Source organism: Pantherophis guttatus, chromosome 6, assembly GCF_059756535.1.
Source record: "Pantherophis guttatus breed Tessera chromosome 6, ASM5975653v1, whole genome shotgun sequence".
Classification (NCBI taxonomy): Eukaryota; Metazoa; Chordata; class Lepidosauria; order Squamata; family Colubridae; genus Pantherophis; species Pantherophis guttatus.
Genome location: NC_142068.1, coordinates 39,282,239 through 39,299,270, shown reverse-complemented (window position 1 = coordinate 39,299,270; position 17,032 = coordinate 39,282,239). Strand labels below are relative to the sequence as shown.

At 38.9% G+C, this 17,032-nt stretch overlaps 1 protein-coding gene across 3 annotated transcripts in view; it reads left to right on the top strand.

The window, feature by feature from the left end:
* The window catches only part of AMOTL2 (angiomotin like 2), an 18,718-nt gene extending 1,686 nt beyond the window's left edge, over nucleotides 1–17,032 (top strand). For 2 of the 3 annotated variants that reach the window (XM_034439587.2, XM_034439588.3), the window contains exons 2-10: nucleotides 1,049–1,893; nucleotides 3,973–4,237; nucleotides 7,730–7,874; nucleotides 8,725–8,817; nucleotides 10,380–10,675; nucleotides 11,791–12,083; nucleotides 12,398–12,606; nucleotides 13,432–13,599; nucleotides 14,985–17,032. In XM_034439587.2, the coding sequence (XP_034295478.2) occupies nucleotides 1,145–1,893; nucleotides 3,973–4,237; nucleotides 7,730–7,874; nucleotides 8,725–8,817; nucleotides 10,380–10,675; nucleotides 11,791–12,083; nucleotides 12,398–12,606; nucleotides 13,432–13,599; nucleotides 14,985–15,043 (2,277 nt within the window). In that variant the 5' untranslated portion in view covers nucleotides 1,049–1,144 and the 3' untranslated portion in view covers nucleotides 15,044–17,032. Of the gene's footprint in view, nucleotides 1–259; nucleotides 308–1,048; nucleotides 1,894–3,972; nucleotides 4,238–7,729; nucleotides 7,875–8,724; nucleotides 8,818–10,379; nucleotides 10,676–11,790; nucleotides 12,084–12,397; nucleotides 12,607–13,431; nucleotides 13,600–14,984 lie in introns of those variants that run through there. The other variant, XM_087872714.1, reaches the window with a different exon arrangement.

Genomic DNA, 17,032 nt, shown 5'->3' with positions numbered 1-17,032 from the left:
CAGCATTGCAGGGTATAAAATCTGGCTAAAGACTGTGCCTTTGGGCGGATGCAGAGTTCCTTTCTCTAATTCCACCCAAAGGCAGGACTCCAAATCAGAGATTAGGGTTAATTTTCAGATGTGGATCTCTTGTAGAAATCAACTTTGGCTGCTGTGCCACATCAACATTGTCTTATTTTTGATATCTTTTATTTAAAGGATATGAACATTTAATCAGATCATACATTTTTGTTTTGCTTTTCATCTTGGATTAGAATGAAAACATATGGGAAGAAGAGGATATTATCAGCAAGCTTCATTTTTTATAGTTAAGCATTGTTTCTGATTTAGTGCAACTGATTTATTGGGAAAAATATTGGATATGGTGGAAGGTTGAGGAAGTGGGACTTCAGTTCCTGATGGTATTTATTGGCCTAAATACCCAGAGCTTATTTCATATGATTGTTGCAAAAATGTTGCATGGAAAAACAACATTTAAAAAAAACATTTTCACATGCACTGTGAAATCTGATTAATTTTTGCTACACATTTCCACAGAATTAAAAAGATGTGCTTCTGAATCAAAAGTACAGGAAGCAGTCCTTATGTAGAGAATTTATGAGAATCCCTGGAAGTAGGCTCCATTTAAATATGCACTTTATTTTCCGTCAAAGCCTTTGGAATGGTTTATAGCAAATCTAAATGAATGAATTGAATAAAACCTAAGAAATAAAGACATGTTAATAGATACATTTTCTCATTATATTCTTATGCCCATAAACTAAAAAGCCTTTGGGAAACTTCTAAATTTGCTCTCCATCTCTAAAGCAATTATTCTATAGAATGCATCTCCCAGTCTGGCCTTTCCATATTTGTTGGGCTACAAATCCAATCAGCTATGTAGAGTGTTGGTCATATTGGCTGGGAGTGACAGGGATTATGGTCAAGGATGTCTGGAAGGCACTACATTGCAAAAGACTATTCAAAAAGATACAGAATTGGAATGCAGTGGTCTTGTTCAATGAGTTTATTACGTTGTGCAATCTCATGACTTTTTCTCTCTTTGCAGGGTCATTTGGATGGACAGTAGCTGTTAGATTCCAGAAACAAATTTTGCTGTTTTAGTGCATTCAGAAAGCACTAGGGAAGAACCCGTTAGCTGAGAATGAGGACAGCTGAGGATTCCTCTGGAACTGTCCTTCACCGCCTCATCCAAGAGCAGCTGAGGTATGGCAATCTCACTGAGAATCGTACACTCCTAGCCATACAGCAGCAGGCCTTACGAGGAGGAGGAAGCAGTGGGAGCCCCCAGTCCTCCCTTGAGAGTCTCACACAGGATGAGAGCCAAATGGTTCAGCAATCAACACGACAAGAACCCCAGGGTCAGGAGCACCATGCTGACCACCTCTACCTGGAGAATAACATGTACCGGTTCTACCAGCCTCAGCATAAAGGAGAAGAGCTTCCCACCTATGAGGAGGCCAAAGCTCAGTCTCAGTATTATGCCACACAACCAGGACAGCATGTTAGGGCCACCTTGTCTGGAGCACCTATAGAAGGTGGACAGCGCAGGACCTATGCTTCTGACATTAACAGCATACCGCAAGCCGAATCACTGAAAGAGCTGAAACATGGTCATATACGGTCACTCAGTGAGCAGCTCCTGCAGGTGTCCCTGGAGAGGAATGGCATTCAAGCACAGAACCACATGAGTTCCTCTCACAGCTACCCTCAACTTTCCAGGCACCACCAACTCTGTGTCTCTAGAGGAAAGTCCTCTGAGGCATCAGAGCCCCGTGGTCCTCCTCCAGAATATCCTTATATAATCCCTTCACAGGAGGCATCAGAAAGTTACCTTTCTGACCCCAGGCAGCACTACAGAGAAGGTCCAGGATTTCAACATCCTGAAATCAGGTAACTATTTGTGTTGGTTTTATATTACTTTGCTTATGTTGAAAGTTGGAATTTCACAGAATACTTTCAAAGGATTGTGTTCTGGTTAGTCATTCATTTTAATTCTTCCAGTGCTTAAACCTAGCCCTTTCCATCTTATCAAGAAAGCATCTTCCTTTTTTTTTTTTCCTAAGAAGATAAATTGGATGTGGATGGTTATTATCCTAAGTGGAGATGTATGGAGTTAAACTCTTGAATCCTGTTTCAATTTTAGCTCCTTCTCTTCCCTCAACTTTTACCTTTCCTTGTGGAAGAAGATTTGCCTTTGATTTGTGTTTGTTTCTTTTGGCTTTGTAAAGAGATTTTGTTAATTTTAGGGCAGGTTGGGCACACAACTTCCATGAACAATGTGAGAAAGAATTGGCATTCACTGTTGTCCAAAGATAAAGAAGCAAATAGTTCAGATAGCATGGAAAATTGTAAAGGAGTTATAGCAGACATTCTTCCAAGCTTTGTAAAGAGATACAAAGGCCATTTGATTCTGTTTTGGAAGGGGATAGTTCAAGATTCCATTTCATCATAGAGTTACTCTTAATAGTAGAGGAAGAATCAGAGTTGTACCTCTTGTGTAACTTTATATTTAGGAATGCAAGCTTATCTGAACATCCTATCTCTTTAGCATGTAACTATCTTCCTAAGTTTTATGAATTGTGCCAGCAACCAATGAGCTGAGAATGCTGAGGGCCAATCTTGGACCTGGCTTGCTTTTGGCCCATAAAGAACATTCCTTTTTTGCTTAGAATATCATAGTTTTATAGCGGGTTTTGAGTGGCATTTACAAGTACTTTCACAACTGCCTGCCACCATTGTGACTTGCCGAGAATGAAGGGGGAACTGAACCATAGTTTCTGGCTGGAGACAACCTCTAGTGAATACTGGCAGGAAGAGATAATGCTGGAGGCAGGAAATTGGCTTTTTCCTGGGGAACAAAAGAAGGTGGGGGGCAGTGGTATGCTAAAAGGAAGGTATATATATTCTTGTTTGCTCTAGGATCACTTCACAAGAATGTCTGAATAACTCTGTATCAAAGGAGCCTTATTCAGATGAGGCTAGATCTTCTCAGGAAGTACTTTCTGCTTTATGCACAAGAAGGGCATCCATGTTGAATTCTACGAATTTCAATCTGTTGCTTACCTGCATAGCAGTTTAATCCTAACAGTGGAAGGAGAGAGAACTCCAAAACAAACTAGTTTTTGTTTAGGCATTTGAACATTCCAGAATTAAATGGACCTTGGAGTTAGTCAGGTGGGATCATGGTAGCCATTAATTTTGATTAAATATTTATGAAAGTTTACTATAGAGTTGTAGAAATTAATAGAAAACTGAGTAAGGAAAGGGTTCACAGAACATACCAAGGCATATGCTTGGTATGGGTTTTGGCTTAATGCAATATAAAAACCTCATTGTGGCTTGTAAATGTGAGTTTATAGTTTAGCATAATATGTGACTAATCAGAGGTGGGTTTTTTTTAAAAAATGGAGTAAATTAAAGCATGCCATAGCAGTGTTGAACTCAAAACACTGAATTAAAGATCAAAGTGCAAATAATAAACTTGATAGCATCAGTTGTACCATGAAATCCATGCTTTATGAAACCAGGTTTGTGTTTTTTTCAAAATTAGGAGCTTTGTGCAAATAGTAACCAAAAATGTTGCACTGCAAATCTAATTAGTGGATAACTGGAATTTAAAGCAGTCTTGAATGGTTTACCCACTCTAGGCTACCATATCTGGACTGGAAGAATGTGGATGACACAAGAGGATAGCGAAGAGATACCCTAATTACCATCTAGTGATTGTCTGGACTTTTGCAGCAGAGATGGAAATCTTAATCCAATCTTCTATGTTCTAAAACTCTCGTAGTTTAGTTAGTGAAACAGTGTTCAGCTAATAAACATTAGAGGGATAGAATTTTTAAAGCCCAGGATATTTAAGTTGTTCATATGGCTAACCCAGATACTTGAGTTTTGCTACATACAGGGCTTGGGCCTTCCTTCTAGAAAGTATTTATCATTAATTTCTTAATCTTTTAATTTTTTTAGGATGATGCAAACTCCGATGTCCCAAGCTTTCATGCCACAGCAGGCTGCTCTCTGCCATAACCATCTAGGATCACTTACTTCAGCTGGGGTTGCAGCTTTGATGGCAACTCAGGCTGCTTCTACTAGTAACCACTTGTCCCAAATAGAAGCTGTGTTGATGGAGAATAAGAAGTTGTTAAGAGAGAATGAGACGTTTCAAAGAGAAAATGAGTTGTTGCGGAGGGAACTGGAGAGTTACAATGAAAAGGCCAACCGGATTCAAAAGGTAAAGACCAAGCATAGCTCCACTTTAGCCAAGCTATCTAATGAAAATATATGCAACTAATACACATTTTGTCATGGAAGATGAAATTACTGCAATCAAGGACAAAGTCATAATTAAACTTTCTAAAAGTTAAATCCTTATTCAGTGTAAGAAAAGGATATTTGTTGACTATCTCGTCTATCTTGGCAGCAAGAGTGGAGAATCTGGTTTTATGTTCTCCAACTGTAGGAAAACTTGGTTGATGGGCCAAAGCAGGTCTTTTCAGGTTAATAGGCATGCTTGGAATTTTGAGAGCATATTGCAGAATATTTCACAATAATTGTTATGTGATGCAGCAGCATGTTCATTACCATCAACATTTAATTTTGGGTTTTTGTATTCTGAGCATTGGCATAATTACAAAGTACTGGGTTTGGAAATAGCTATCCACCATTTTTGTCTTCTAAGAATATGAGGCCTTTGTTGCAGAATGCCTATTTGGAAATAAAGAAAGTGCTAGAAATGATACACTGCTTTATATTACATCAGCTTCCATTTTTAAATTTTGATTGGTCTTACTTTTCCACACCATTTAGATAGAATTGATCATTATAAGTTTGTATTATGCCACAGTTATAATTGTTGTACATTGCACATAAGTACAGAAAGCAGGCCTTTTGGAGTTTAGAAACCAGAAATGGCATATAGAGAACAGTATTTTACCAGGAGCAATAATGATCTTTCTAACCCCAGTATATCATTTATTTCAATGAAGGCTTGCAAGGTCAGTGGTGAAAGTTGATTCATGTGTCCCAAACCAAGTTATGAGTGATAGAATTATCCATTCCAGTAGTGAGGGCCATAAAATAAAAAGAAAAAAAAATGCAGATTTTTCTACGACTTGAAGTAATCAAATATGATAACTTTAATAATTATCTTTTTTTTTTTAAAGATGCATCTCATGTCCATTTTGAAGTAGCAATTCCCAAGTTTACACTAAGCTACGGTTTCCATAGTTTATTGAAGAAGCCACTGTAACTTTGTTCACATGTAACACTTAGCCATAAATCATGCTTTACAAACCCCAATAACTGAGTTCACTTATTCTGCTAAACAAAGCAAAATGAAGTTCTGGCGTGTAATTCACATAATCCTGAATTGACAGCGCGAAATTGTGGATCAACAAGACAGCCACTAAAACAGCCTCATCCCTACCTCCAAAGAATCACTGTTTCCTTACAATTAAAATAATAGTGCTGAGATCTTCCAAATTCTTGCCTCAAACTTTCATGCAGTCTCTTGTGAGATTGTTCTTCGTTGTACTTTCTCGCGTACAACTATCATGTAAGACCCTTTTGGGAGGCCTAGGGAGATTGAAAAGATTGCTTACCTCTTCTCTGTTCTATTTCTCTGTGATTGGTTTGGGCTTGGAGTTACCTGTGAATCTAGCTATTGTGTTTAGAACAATCGTGATGTTTCCTGGAAAAGCAGAGAGCTGATGAGAGTGCTTCATAGAGCTTTGCTTTCAGCAACATTTCCCTAGATGCTCCCCTTTTTGCCTTTGGTTTCCCAGAAACAGCTGACCTGAAAACCATCTCCTCCTTTAATACTTTTCAATTGCTCTCCCTCCCTTTTAAACAGCTGTGGAGCACACGCTAACAGGACCCAACTGATCTTAAGCTGAAGCAGTTGTTGAGTGGAGAGAGATAGAAAAGAGTCTATTCACCTCCTCTGCTAACAGTTGTGCTCTCCTGTTATCTGGCCCTGCCTCCTGGGCACTCTTGGTAGGCAAGACACAGGAGCTTTTGTGCAGAAACATACAAGGAGAGGCTGTGGCAGCCCAGCATCAGCCAAGGGCGAGAATACTCTTCTTGAAGCCATTGAGTTATTTGGGGATGGCCTGACACATGCCAGGGCTGCAGAGGGAATATGCCAGGCCTGCAAAGTAAAGTGGGAACAATGGAACATGAAACTGCATATCAGTTGGAACTAAGGAAGAATAGGGCAGAAGTGTGAAAGAAAAAAAGAAGAGGGAAAAAAACCCACAGCATGTCCTAAAGTATTTTAATAGAACAGTGTAGTATGATTTAGATCAGGGATCTCCAACCTTGGCGACTTGCAGACTTCAACTCTCAGAGTTTCTCAGCCAGCTTTGCTTTGCTTTGGTGGCTGAGGAACTCTGGGAGTTGAAGTCCACAAGTCTTAAAGTTGCCAAGGTTGAAGACCCCCGATTTAGGTCACAAATTGTAAATGTCTAATGTCATGATTTTACTGATTCTGTTTACTGCCTTCACAACTTTAGTAACATTTGGGCCCGGTTCATATTATCAACTTCCTTGTATAAGGGGAACAATGCAACCATCATTGCTTGTTTGTAGTTTTTGTAATGAATGTGGTTGCTGGTCATCAAACAGGTGTCAAACCCAATTCAAAACAGGCTCAGGAATATATTGGATAGGTAGCAAATGGTATAAAATGAAAAAAAAAAAAAAGCAATGATACATTGGACTTCGAGAAACCAAATAACATATTGGCTTTTATTTAAATTATCTTGAAGGAGGTGGCAGTGATGCTGACTTCACCTTTGTATGGTTGTTTTAATCTGCCTTAAAGCTTTTAAATTGCTTTAAATAGGTGTTTTCTCACTAAGTTTTCTGTGACAGTTTTACACATTTCTTCATAACTAGGTATTGTACAATGTACTGTATATATACACACAATACATTTAATAACACTACATTTGTAAAATACTATTTCAATAAACATCATTATAGTAACATTTTAGCATTGGCACACAGCCTATATTTTGGTCTAGTAATAGAAAATGTTGAAAATGATGACTGACCCCCAAATAAACTCTTTAAAACTATGTGAAAACAATGGCTTGAGAGAGTGATAACATCAAGAAACTTCTATTACAGTTATGTCTTGTGAGAGACTGGCTTTTTTAACTCATACATATTTGGTTCTTGAACTACATTCAATTTCATGTTTAGATTGTGACTTTTGAATATTAAGAAATGTTTGTTAATTTGTATTCCAGTCAAATTTGAAGTTCAGTTGTTAGGGAAATACTCATTACTATACAGGTAGTCCTCAACTTACGACCACAATTGAGCCCAAAATTTCCATTGCTAAGTGTAACACTTGTTAACTGAATTTTGCCCCATTTTACGACCTTTCTTGACACAGTTGTTAAGTGAATCACTGCACTTGTTAAGTTAGTAACCCAGTTGTTAAGTGAACCTTGCTTCCCCGTTGACTTTACTTGTCAGAAGGTCAGAAAAGGGGATCACATGACCCCAGGACATTCAACCATCATAAATACAAGTCAGTTGCCATGCATCTGAATTTTGATCACGTGATCTTGGGGATGCTGCAATGGTCAAGTATGAGAAATGATCATAAATCACTTTTTTTTCAATGCCTGTTGTAAATCAAGGGCTACCTGTAATTTGTGGATTTTAGTATGCAGATATGTTTAATCCAAATGTTCTGGTTTTTGATACTTAGTTGGAAAGCGAAATTCAACAAATTTCAGAAGATTATGAAAATCTAATGAAAGCATCATTAAAGCGAGAAGCTTTGGAGAAGACCATGAGAAACAAAAAGGATGGGGAAATGAGGAGGTTGCAGGACTTCAATCGGGATCTCAAAGGTAAGGCAATTTGGAAAGGTCAAATTCTAAATTTGGGTGATGCTGTGAGTCAGAAAGATGTTTGTTATGTTTGAAATTTCTGATCTCAGATTCTTTACCACCACTATATACCATTTAATGCAATCTGGCCTAGGTTGCATTCAGCTTCATACTGCTACAGCCATTGACTCAGTAGCCAATGAGACAGATTTGGGCATTTGCTGCTATAGGCGGCTTCTCTTCTTCTTTATTGGTAAGATTTTGATTATGAACTGGAGGCAAAGAGTTGACCATCTTTGCCCACTGGCACAATGGTTAATGGTAATCAGAATAAAAAGACAGGTTGTGACCAAGAGGTGAGGGGGCAAGTGTGTCAACTCACAAAGCATCTTTATGGCTTGTTGACAGTTTTTCAAAATCACTTTTGAACTGAATCATTTAGTTTGGAAGGTTCCAAAAAGTTATCTAGTTATTTTCCAGACTCTACATCTTATTACCGTGTTTCCCCGAAAGTAAGACCCTGTCTTATATTTTTTTTAACCCTGAAATAACCGCTTGGCCTTATTGCCATACGCTCAAAAGTCCGATTGGGCTTATTATCCGTGGATGTCTTATTTTGGAGGAAACGAGATATTAGGGGGGGGAAATAAGAAAACAGAATGTCACAGAATCTTAGTATGTCTGGATTCCAAGTCTCTAATAAGGCTTGAAATCCAGAGAAACGTTATTTAAACTTCTAAGAAATAAAACATTTATACCTAAAGCAATATTTGTGCCATTATTAGCAGCTGTGCCATTCCAGAAATCCATGAATATTTGAACATTGAAATATGTTCTAATCTTGATTTTTTTTTCTTTCAATTTGTTATAGAGCGATTAGAGTCAGCAAACAAACAATTGGCCAACCGAGCACAGGAAAATCAAGAAGGAAACCAAGGGACTATGGCAAAACTTGTTGCTCAAAGTAAGCCTCTTGAAAATCTTTTGCTATTTCAACTGTATTTCTACTCCCCGTGGGTCCTTCTGATAGTATCCCTCTGCATATCTCTGGTTTTTCATTTGTATACCAGTATTCAACAAGACCAGTGTCCTATTCCTTGTACCTTTGCCTCAAACAAGCTGGAAAGACGTTAAGTCTGTGGTCCCTTTAAGATTGAAGAGGAGGCGGATCCTCCTTTGGAAGCTTTTTGCCATTCCCCTGAGGAGGCTAAGTTATTCTTGGCACTTAAACTAGAGCCATTAATCACAGCAACCATCAGTGTGACCTGGATTCTTTGCATTCCAATGGCTGTTCTGGCTGTTCCAGCACACAAGCTATACTCCCTCCCCTTAAAGTCCTAGGTCCAAGATGTTTCTTGCTGCTGTTCTGGATTTTTGAAAAGAGGGATTGTTGTCAAAGGATGAGAATTGGCCTGGCGATGGGGGTGGAAGTTGGCAGGGAATGTACTTACACTCAACTTTTGCCCATCCAGTCCAAAAACCACCTCTCTCCTTCCAGAAAACTAATCCTTGCAAAAAGTACCTCTCCTCCTGGCTTTGTAAATACAGCAGTGGGAAACAGTAATCCTTTGCATAATTACTTAGAAAAACCCTGCTTTTCACTTAGGCAGCCATCCCCATTGGGTGAGAATTAGAATCTCCACTTTATTATTTAAAGGGTTATGACTCTTCTGTCTGCTTCATTAGAATGGTTCTAATGGTTCTCTTAATCAAGTTTCAGAAATCATGAAAGAGTGGTAGAGTGTCCTTATCATTTTAACTCCCACATATAATTATTTGTGCCACATTTTGGTCTCTTCAGGATAAGGAAAACTTACAAATAATGCCAGAGTCTTTCTGCAAACGGGGGGAAGCAGTTTGGTGCTCTCTGCAGTCATGAATGAAACTGCTAGAGATAGTCATGCTCCCCTAACCTTTGGTGTAGGTAGGATAAGAGGAAGGAAATGACATAGTTTACTAGATATGTAGGGCATACATTGAATCTCTCAAGAGTGGCAGAGAATCTGTGGCTTTCATATATTGCCATATTCCAATATCTATTATTGTTAGCCAGCATGACCAATGATTTAGGATGATGCAAATCGTAATCCAATATCATCTGGAACGGTACGGATTTCTTGTACCTCTTCTACAGCAGAATGGTTTGCAGCTTCCCATAAATTCTTCATCTTACCTTGTTGGGCCCCAGCCATGATCACATCATGGAAAACCGTGGCATGGAAGCATGAGCTAAGAAATAATAGGAACATTGTGTAAGATCAAAGTACTATGGCACAACTGTGTATATTTTTTCCTCTTGAGTATGGCAATTTCCTGGGTGTGAGCCCTAACATAACCCTTTCGCGGAATTATTTCAATAGTCAACAGATTATTGAAAATGAAAGCAACACCCATTTCTCTTCTAAAAATTTAGGATTTGGGCTTAGTGTGTTACAGTTAAAAATTATCTTTAAGGTTACACTGTCAGAAATGCGGAGTACATAGCTGTGGTTTATGCCAAACCTCCTCTTTTTTTTTTGTCTTCAGACTATGAATATCAGCAAGAAAGGGAAAAGTTACAGCGGGAAATTGCACGTCTACATGGCACTAATGAAGACCAACGTCGGCGGGCTGAACTGTTGGAACAGGCTCTGAGCAGTGCTCAGGCCCGCACTGCTAAAATGGAAGATGAGTTGCAGAAGAAGCGAGCATATGTGGAGAAAGTAGAACGGTTGCAACAGGCCCTGGGCCAGCTCCAGGCTGCGTGTGAAAAGCGTGAGCAACTAGAACTGCGTCTCCGGACCCGCTTAGAGCAGGAACTGAAGATTCTGCGGGCTCAGCAGGTAAGAGAAGGACCAAGAAATAATGGCAAAAAAGTATGAAGAATATTCTGCTTACTAAGTTTGGAAGCAGTTTTGAAAGTTTGGATCACCCACATACTGATGGATTTTTGTCTTATTTCATCTCCTTACTTACATCCAGCAATTTTACTGTCCATTAACATAGGAAGAATGTATCTCTAGAATACTTCATTTAGTGTTACCTCAAGCCCAATAATAGAAGAATGTTTGTGGAACAAATCTAAACATTATGAAGATATACTTCCTCTTCTGTCTTTTTGCACAACTAATCAAATAAGAATTTGTGGATACAAGTATATCACGGCTATTACAACACTGTACAACTGGAAGTTGAATAATTCGTTTGGCAATGGTTAGCAATCTGTTTATCAGTTGATCTTTTTTAATTAGCACTTATTGAGATTGTGTTAATCATAAAATGTTAAGATTTTGTAAAAGGAAGTCACACACACTATAAAGAATAAGTCCTATTTGAGCAGGAAATTCAAGGTAAACTGACTGGGTGCAAAAATCAAATTGCATTTTTTTTGTAAAAAATCAAGGCACCTTTCAGATATGCAACTTTTTACTAGATTCAGATGATCCAAATGTGAGCCAATTGGGAAAAGGTTGACTCCCTTCAAACTGTGATGGGAAATATAGGGTATATGTTGAATCTCCTGGAGAAAAACTCCCTGGAGCAAAGAATATGCTTAATTCTTGCATATTTCTTTTAATCTGGAATTCCCAAATTACTTCCATTCTAGCTCTATATCCCTATGCCAAGGTGGAGCAGAAAGCTATTTAGAATCAGGCAGATTTGTGGTTGATTCTAGTCAATTTTACTCGTGTAAAAAAAAAAAGCTTTGAATTAGGCAGAAGTAATTTGCTGTGTAGAAACGCCATTAGATTCTTGTAGGCCAAATAAATAGCTGAATCCAGACTTCCAAATTCTCTAAGCCTGATTTTTACTGGTAGGCTATACTGGAGTACAAGGGAGATGCCAGAAACATCTGCCTTGTCTTGCATTGAGCCTATTATGTTAAATGGACTGCTTTTGCAGAAGCACCAAACACAATATTAAATGAATCTCTCTTTTGCTTTGTTTTGCTTTCCAGAGGCAGATGGGAGCCCCAGGTGGAGGATCCTCTGAGTTGAATGCCCACATACTGTCTGAACAGCTGAGAGAAAGGGAAGAGAAAATCCTGGCCCTGGAGGCTGATATGACCAAATGGGAGCAAAAATACCTGGAGGAGTGTACCATGCGACAGTTTGCTATGGATGCTGCTGCCACAGCTGCTGCACAGCGGGACACTACCATTATCAACCACTCCCCACGCAATTCTCCCAACAGCAGCTTTGACGAAGACCTTTTGCTTGCAAACCACAAGCATCAGGAGATGGAAAACAGGTTTGTCTTGTTAGAGAAAATTCTGATAGGGTTACTTCTCTATTGGCTTAGCCCCAGCAGAAAGAAAGACGATTATCCTTTTTAACCCTGCACTGTTGTTGTTTTTTTAAAAAATGGCTTCCTTACCAGACAACATTCATAGCATGCCAAAGAGAACAGATTAACAGCAGCTTCTTTTCTGCAAAATGTAACAAGAGGGTACATGTTTTGGGATGCTTAGAAGGAAGGCTTTGTTCCACTGCTAGACTTTAACATTCTGCAAATTTTAATGTGTGCTGGTGGTTTCCTTCCTTATTGTTCGTTTTCTTTCCCAGGTTAAAAGAACTTCATGCCCAAATCCTTGAAAAGGATGCTGTCATCAAGGTCCTGCAACAGCGCTCTCGGAAGGATCCCAACAAGGCTCATCAGGGCTCCCTACGACCTGCAAAATCAGTGCCATCAGTGTTCGCAGCATCTGGCATGCAATATTGGCCAGGAAACTCTGTCAGTGAAAGTGATTACCAGAGCAACCCAGATAACAAGGGTAGGATTCTATAGTTACATGTACTTAGATTGCACATTCAATGCTTCTTGTCCTTTGGTTCCATTTAGGCCTTTTAGACAACGTGGTGGTTTTATATTGACAGTATTCACATTTTTTTCCCCATTCCCATATCCTTATCCTTTTACCAAGTGAATTTGACTCACTTCAGATTTTCCAAATCTGTGGTTGACAAGTTCAGGGAAATGAAGCTGTGTGAGATAACAAAAATGTAATATGCTATCAGACCAACAGAGTTAGTGCAAACTGTGATTTTCAGATCCACTATAAAACAGTATAGTGAAGACAAACTGGTTTTAGGAAAGTTCCTTGTAAATGTCATATTCCTAGCCATCCAGATTGTGATATGGAAGATCAGGAATGCAAGTTAATTCTCTGAGACCATTGGCTACTAATTAGAATCATGAATTAGTTCTCTACAATTCTTTGCCTTCTCTTGGTCATTAAGAAGCCCAATGTGGAATTTCCATCCACGTAGCCTATAGTGAGAGACTGAATATATATGATATTAGCAGGACATCTTTTAATTATTTCCTTGCAGATGTTCGTATTATGAATAAATAGTAGAAAATATAAAAGAATGCAATTTTCCTTTTGATAATTAAATGCTATCTTTAAATATTACGGATTACTTGATTGCTGAGTTCATACATTATACGTAACCTTAAATGGTTTGTATGATGGTTTATGACAAGATTATCAGTTATTCTGTTCAGAAAATAGGCAAACCATAGTTAGCAATATGTGAACCTTTAACAATATTAATTTCAGTATACTGATCTAAATTATTATTTTTTGGTTCTTCAGCACTCAAGGCCTCAGCAGAAGCAACTGTTCCATCAAGTTGTATTCCCTTCCACACCAAACATGGCAGCAAAGATGGAAGTACACAGACTGAAGGTCTTCCCACGAACACGCCATGTGACGAGCCCAAGTTCCGTATTGAAAAAAACAGTGGTGCAGCAAGTTCCCTAGGTAAGGACCAGTTGATGAGTGAACCCACAGAGCCTGACCTTCTCTTTTAGACTTCCTAGTAGCTATATTCATAGTATATCCAGTGACCTGCCTTCTCTGCCAGGGATGCCTGTCAGGGTTCGCATAACTAAGAGGTGAACACAGTGCTGCTGCAGCAGGCCAAATACCAGAACTGAGATTCTTCCCATAATGACTAATCATGAGTTTCATGCAATGCAGTATAGGCTTATCCTGGAGGACTACGTGGGGTTGATGCAGGAAGAGCAAGAGACAGACATTAAACATCCATAATTTGTATGAATGTTTAAATTCTCTGTATTCGCTGTCATATTTTCTTCAACAGTAAATTCCAAAAGTCTCTATTTACCCACTGTTTAAAACAGGTGGGAAGTAATATTATTCAGGTAGATCTGGTTCTCTCCCCCCCTCCTTCCCCCCCTCCCCCGGAAACCCAGTGTAGCCTCCATGGCCCGCAAAAGGCCTGATGGGTCATTTGAAGGCATCTAGGAAAGAGGCTGAAAATCTTGAATAGTTTTGGGTTTATTAGGAGAATAAGAACTATGGTGCAAAAAAGGTATATTAAGCTTTGCAGGTTTTAAACACTCATTTTGAAATTTGTTTTTGCTAATAAAAAAAAAAATCAAGTAACATTGCCATGAATTCACAATTAACCAATGGTGTGGTTAATTTCAAAATGGAGCTGAGAGGCAAAATGAGAGAACTCCAGGTTGGCTCAAGGCAAGTGGTACAATCAAAGCAATTGCTGATAGTGATTGCCAGAGCCTGAAACTTAGCTTAAACCAAAACCATGGCCCTAAGGGGAGTTTCTTATATGCATAGAGTTATATTCAGAATTTATACCAAGAACTAGATTTGATCAGCCTTCTCCAATCTATGACTGTAATAAATAACATAGTCTTGGGAATTGGTTAATGTTCTGCATATTTTATCAGCGATCAAGGGCTACAGGAGTTTTTAATCAGGTGTTGATGTCTCTCCCATATGTCTGCTTTATACACTATGTTAGGCAGAACACTAACATTTTTTTGCTAGATAAAAACATTTATCTAGCTGCCCATATTTCAACCAATTCAGGTTTTGATTAATGTGATGTCTGAAATCCAACATTGATTTGCAGGTCATTTATGGTTAAGCAACATAGCTTAATGCAGTTTATAAGTTCAGCCATTGGGATTGCTTGGCTACAAAATCTACTTTTCAAATCTTGTCTGCAACGCTGATATAAGTTTAGTTTATAGCATCACAATGAAAAGTTTTCTTATGACAAACACAGGGTTACAAGTGGTTTGTCTGGCACCTAAGCCAAATGTAGCTTTGTATTTCCTCCAAACATCTGTAGTAACATAGCCTGTTTTTCTTTGCAGAGATGTTGCCAGCTGCTAAAATTCTTGACCTGTCAGACATGGTGGAGATTCTCATCTGAGGAGCAGGAGCTCCTCTATGGACCAGACCTAGGTGATCTTTTTTGCCTTAGTGGATTTCTGCCTTCTCGGGAGATAGTAGCGGACCAAGCGCACAAAGCCTGAGGAGCCCTTCACCAGTTAGGATGCTCTGTGGAAAGCAGCACTAAAGACTTTACAAGAAGAGCTGGAAGAGATCAGCAACCAGATAGTTGATTTGAGGATGAGTATCTCCAACTGGGAGATACCTGAATTTGGATAGTGCCTCCTAGGAAAATTGTTCTGCAGTACACTGAACAACAACTGGGACAACTAGGAGTTGAGGTTAATGCTTACATCAAGGCAGCTGTTCCACTTTTTCCTCTGCTGCTGGTTTTCCCCAAGAGATGGGAATACAAACTGGGAAGTCAAGTGGGATTTTTATGCTGCCTGGATAAGGCCGTAGAGGTGGTGGCATATTGAAGTTTGGCACTGGAAGAAGTGATATACGTAATACACAGGGCTTCTGGCAGATGGCCGGACCTGAAGCGTAAACTATCATAAGCAAAAGTGTCTGGTGCTGGTGTGGCTACAATCAATTTGCCATACTCTTTCCTCCCCACCCCCACCCCCAAAACTCTGTCCACTGTTCAGTTCAGAAGCAGAGGAACTGCTGCAAATGCTGGGAAGTCCAAGTGATCATCTGGAAAATAGCACATGACCTATCATAGATCTTGAGGGAAAGAGTGATCACAAAAATGATGCCGCTATTTTGTAAATATCTTCTATAAGCCACAGTCCCTCTTTTGGGGCTCTTTCTGTTCTGTTCTAATATTTGCAGTGGATCTGCTTCATATCACAGAACTATTTCCCCCTTTGTTTTGTTGTCATATTTCTTCAATGTTTGCTTCCCCCCCCCTTTTTCTTCCATTTCATATCCTGTTTGTCGATAGTTAAATATCCGCCTTCCAGCCTTTCAGATTCCCTTTCCTTTGAAGCTATTTCCCATGATGCTTTAGACTGGAATTTCCCTACTCTTTGTTTGAGCGGCAGCCAGGAACCAGTTGTTTCTGTTTCTATATGCCACGGCCAAATTACCCTCATCTAAGCTGGCTACATCTCTCTGTGGTGTAGATCAGCACAGCTGTATGGGGGATGAAGGGCTTTGATGGAGAATCCCATCTGGGCCTAAAGCAAGATTACAACCGGATCTTTTATTAATAAGAATGGATGTTATTCTATTTGTAAAAAATGGAAAAGTGAATGAAAACTGCATTGAGAGACGGGGCAAAGTATGAGTGTAGAAGTTTGGGTTAAATTGGGTGTTTTGAAGTGGCTGACAGTGGTAATTTTATAATTCATTAAAGGGCATTTGTGGGAATGATGTGTGTTTGAACATAGGTGTGCACAACAACATTGTGTCCCAAATTTGTGTTTTTCAAAAGAATCTGGAGAAAATATCTGTTAAAGACATATCCTTTACTTTGGAACCACTCCAGAATCGGCTTTCAGCTTTCTTTGCTCTCTCCTGCCTACTGACAGCTGGCTTCTGACAGTAGCCAACTCTGAGATGAGTGCATTACTTACTCCAAATCTTTGGTTTGATTTCACCATCACACATTTTCATCCCCACCTCTGCTTCCTAGTTAAACATATGCATTTGCTGGACAACTGCGTTGAAAAAAAGTTTTTAAAAAAATCCCTCCATAAATGTGTAAAAAAAAAAAAAACCGGTGTGTGGCTATTGTGTGTTGTTTACAAAGTGAAAAACAGCAAACAAAAAGTTATGAGAGAGAAGCACAGCTTAATATATTTCATATTAATATTTGGTATTCCTTTTAAAATATTTTTGTGCTGTGAACTTTTTTTTCCTGCCAGACAGTGAGGGTTTTTTGTTGTGTTTTTGGTGCATTTTAAGTTATCTTAAGTATTTAAATGTAAACCTGACTGTTTCTTATGCCGCCCTATACCGAGATTGCTGTAGCATTCCACTTGGTATAACAATATTTTAATAAAAATATTGTTTAATAAAA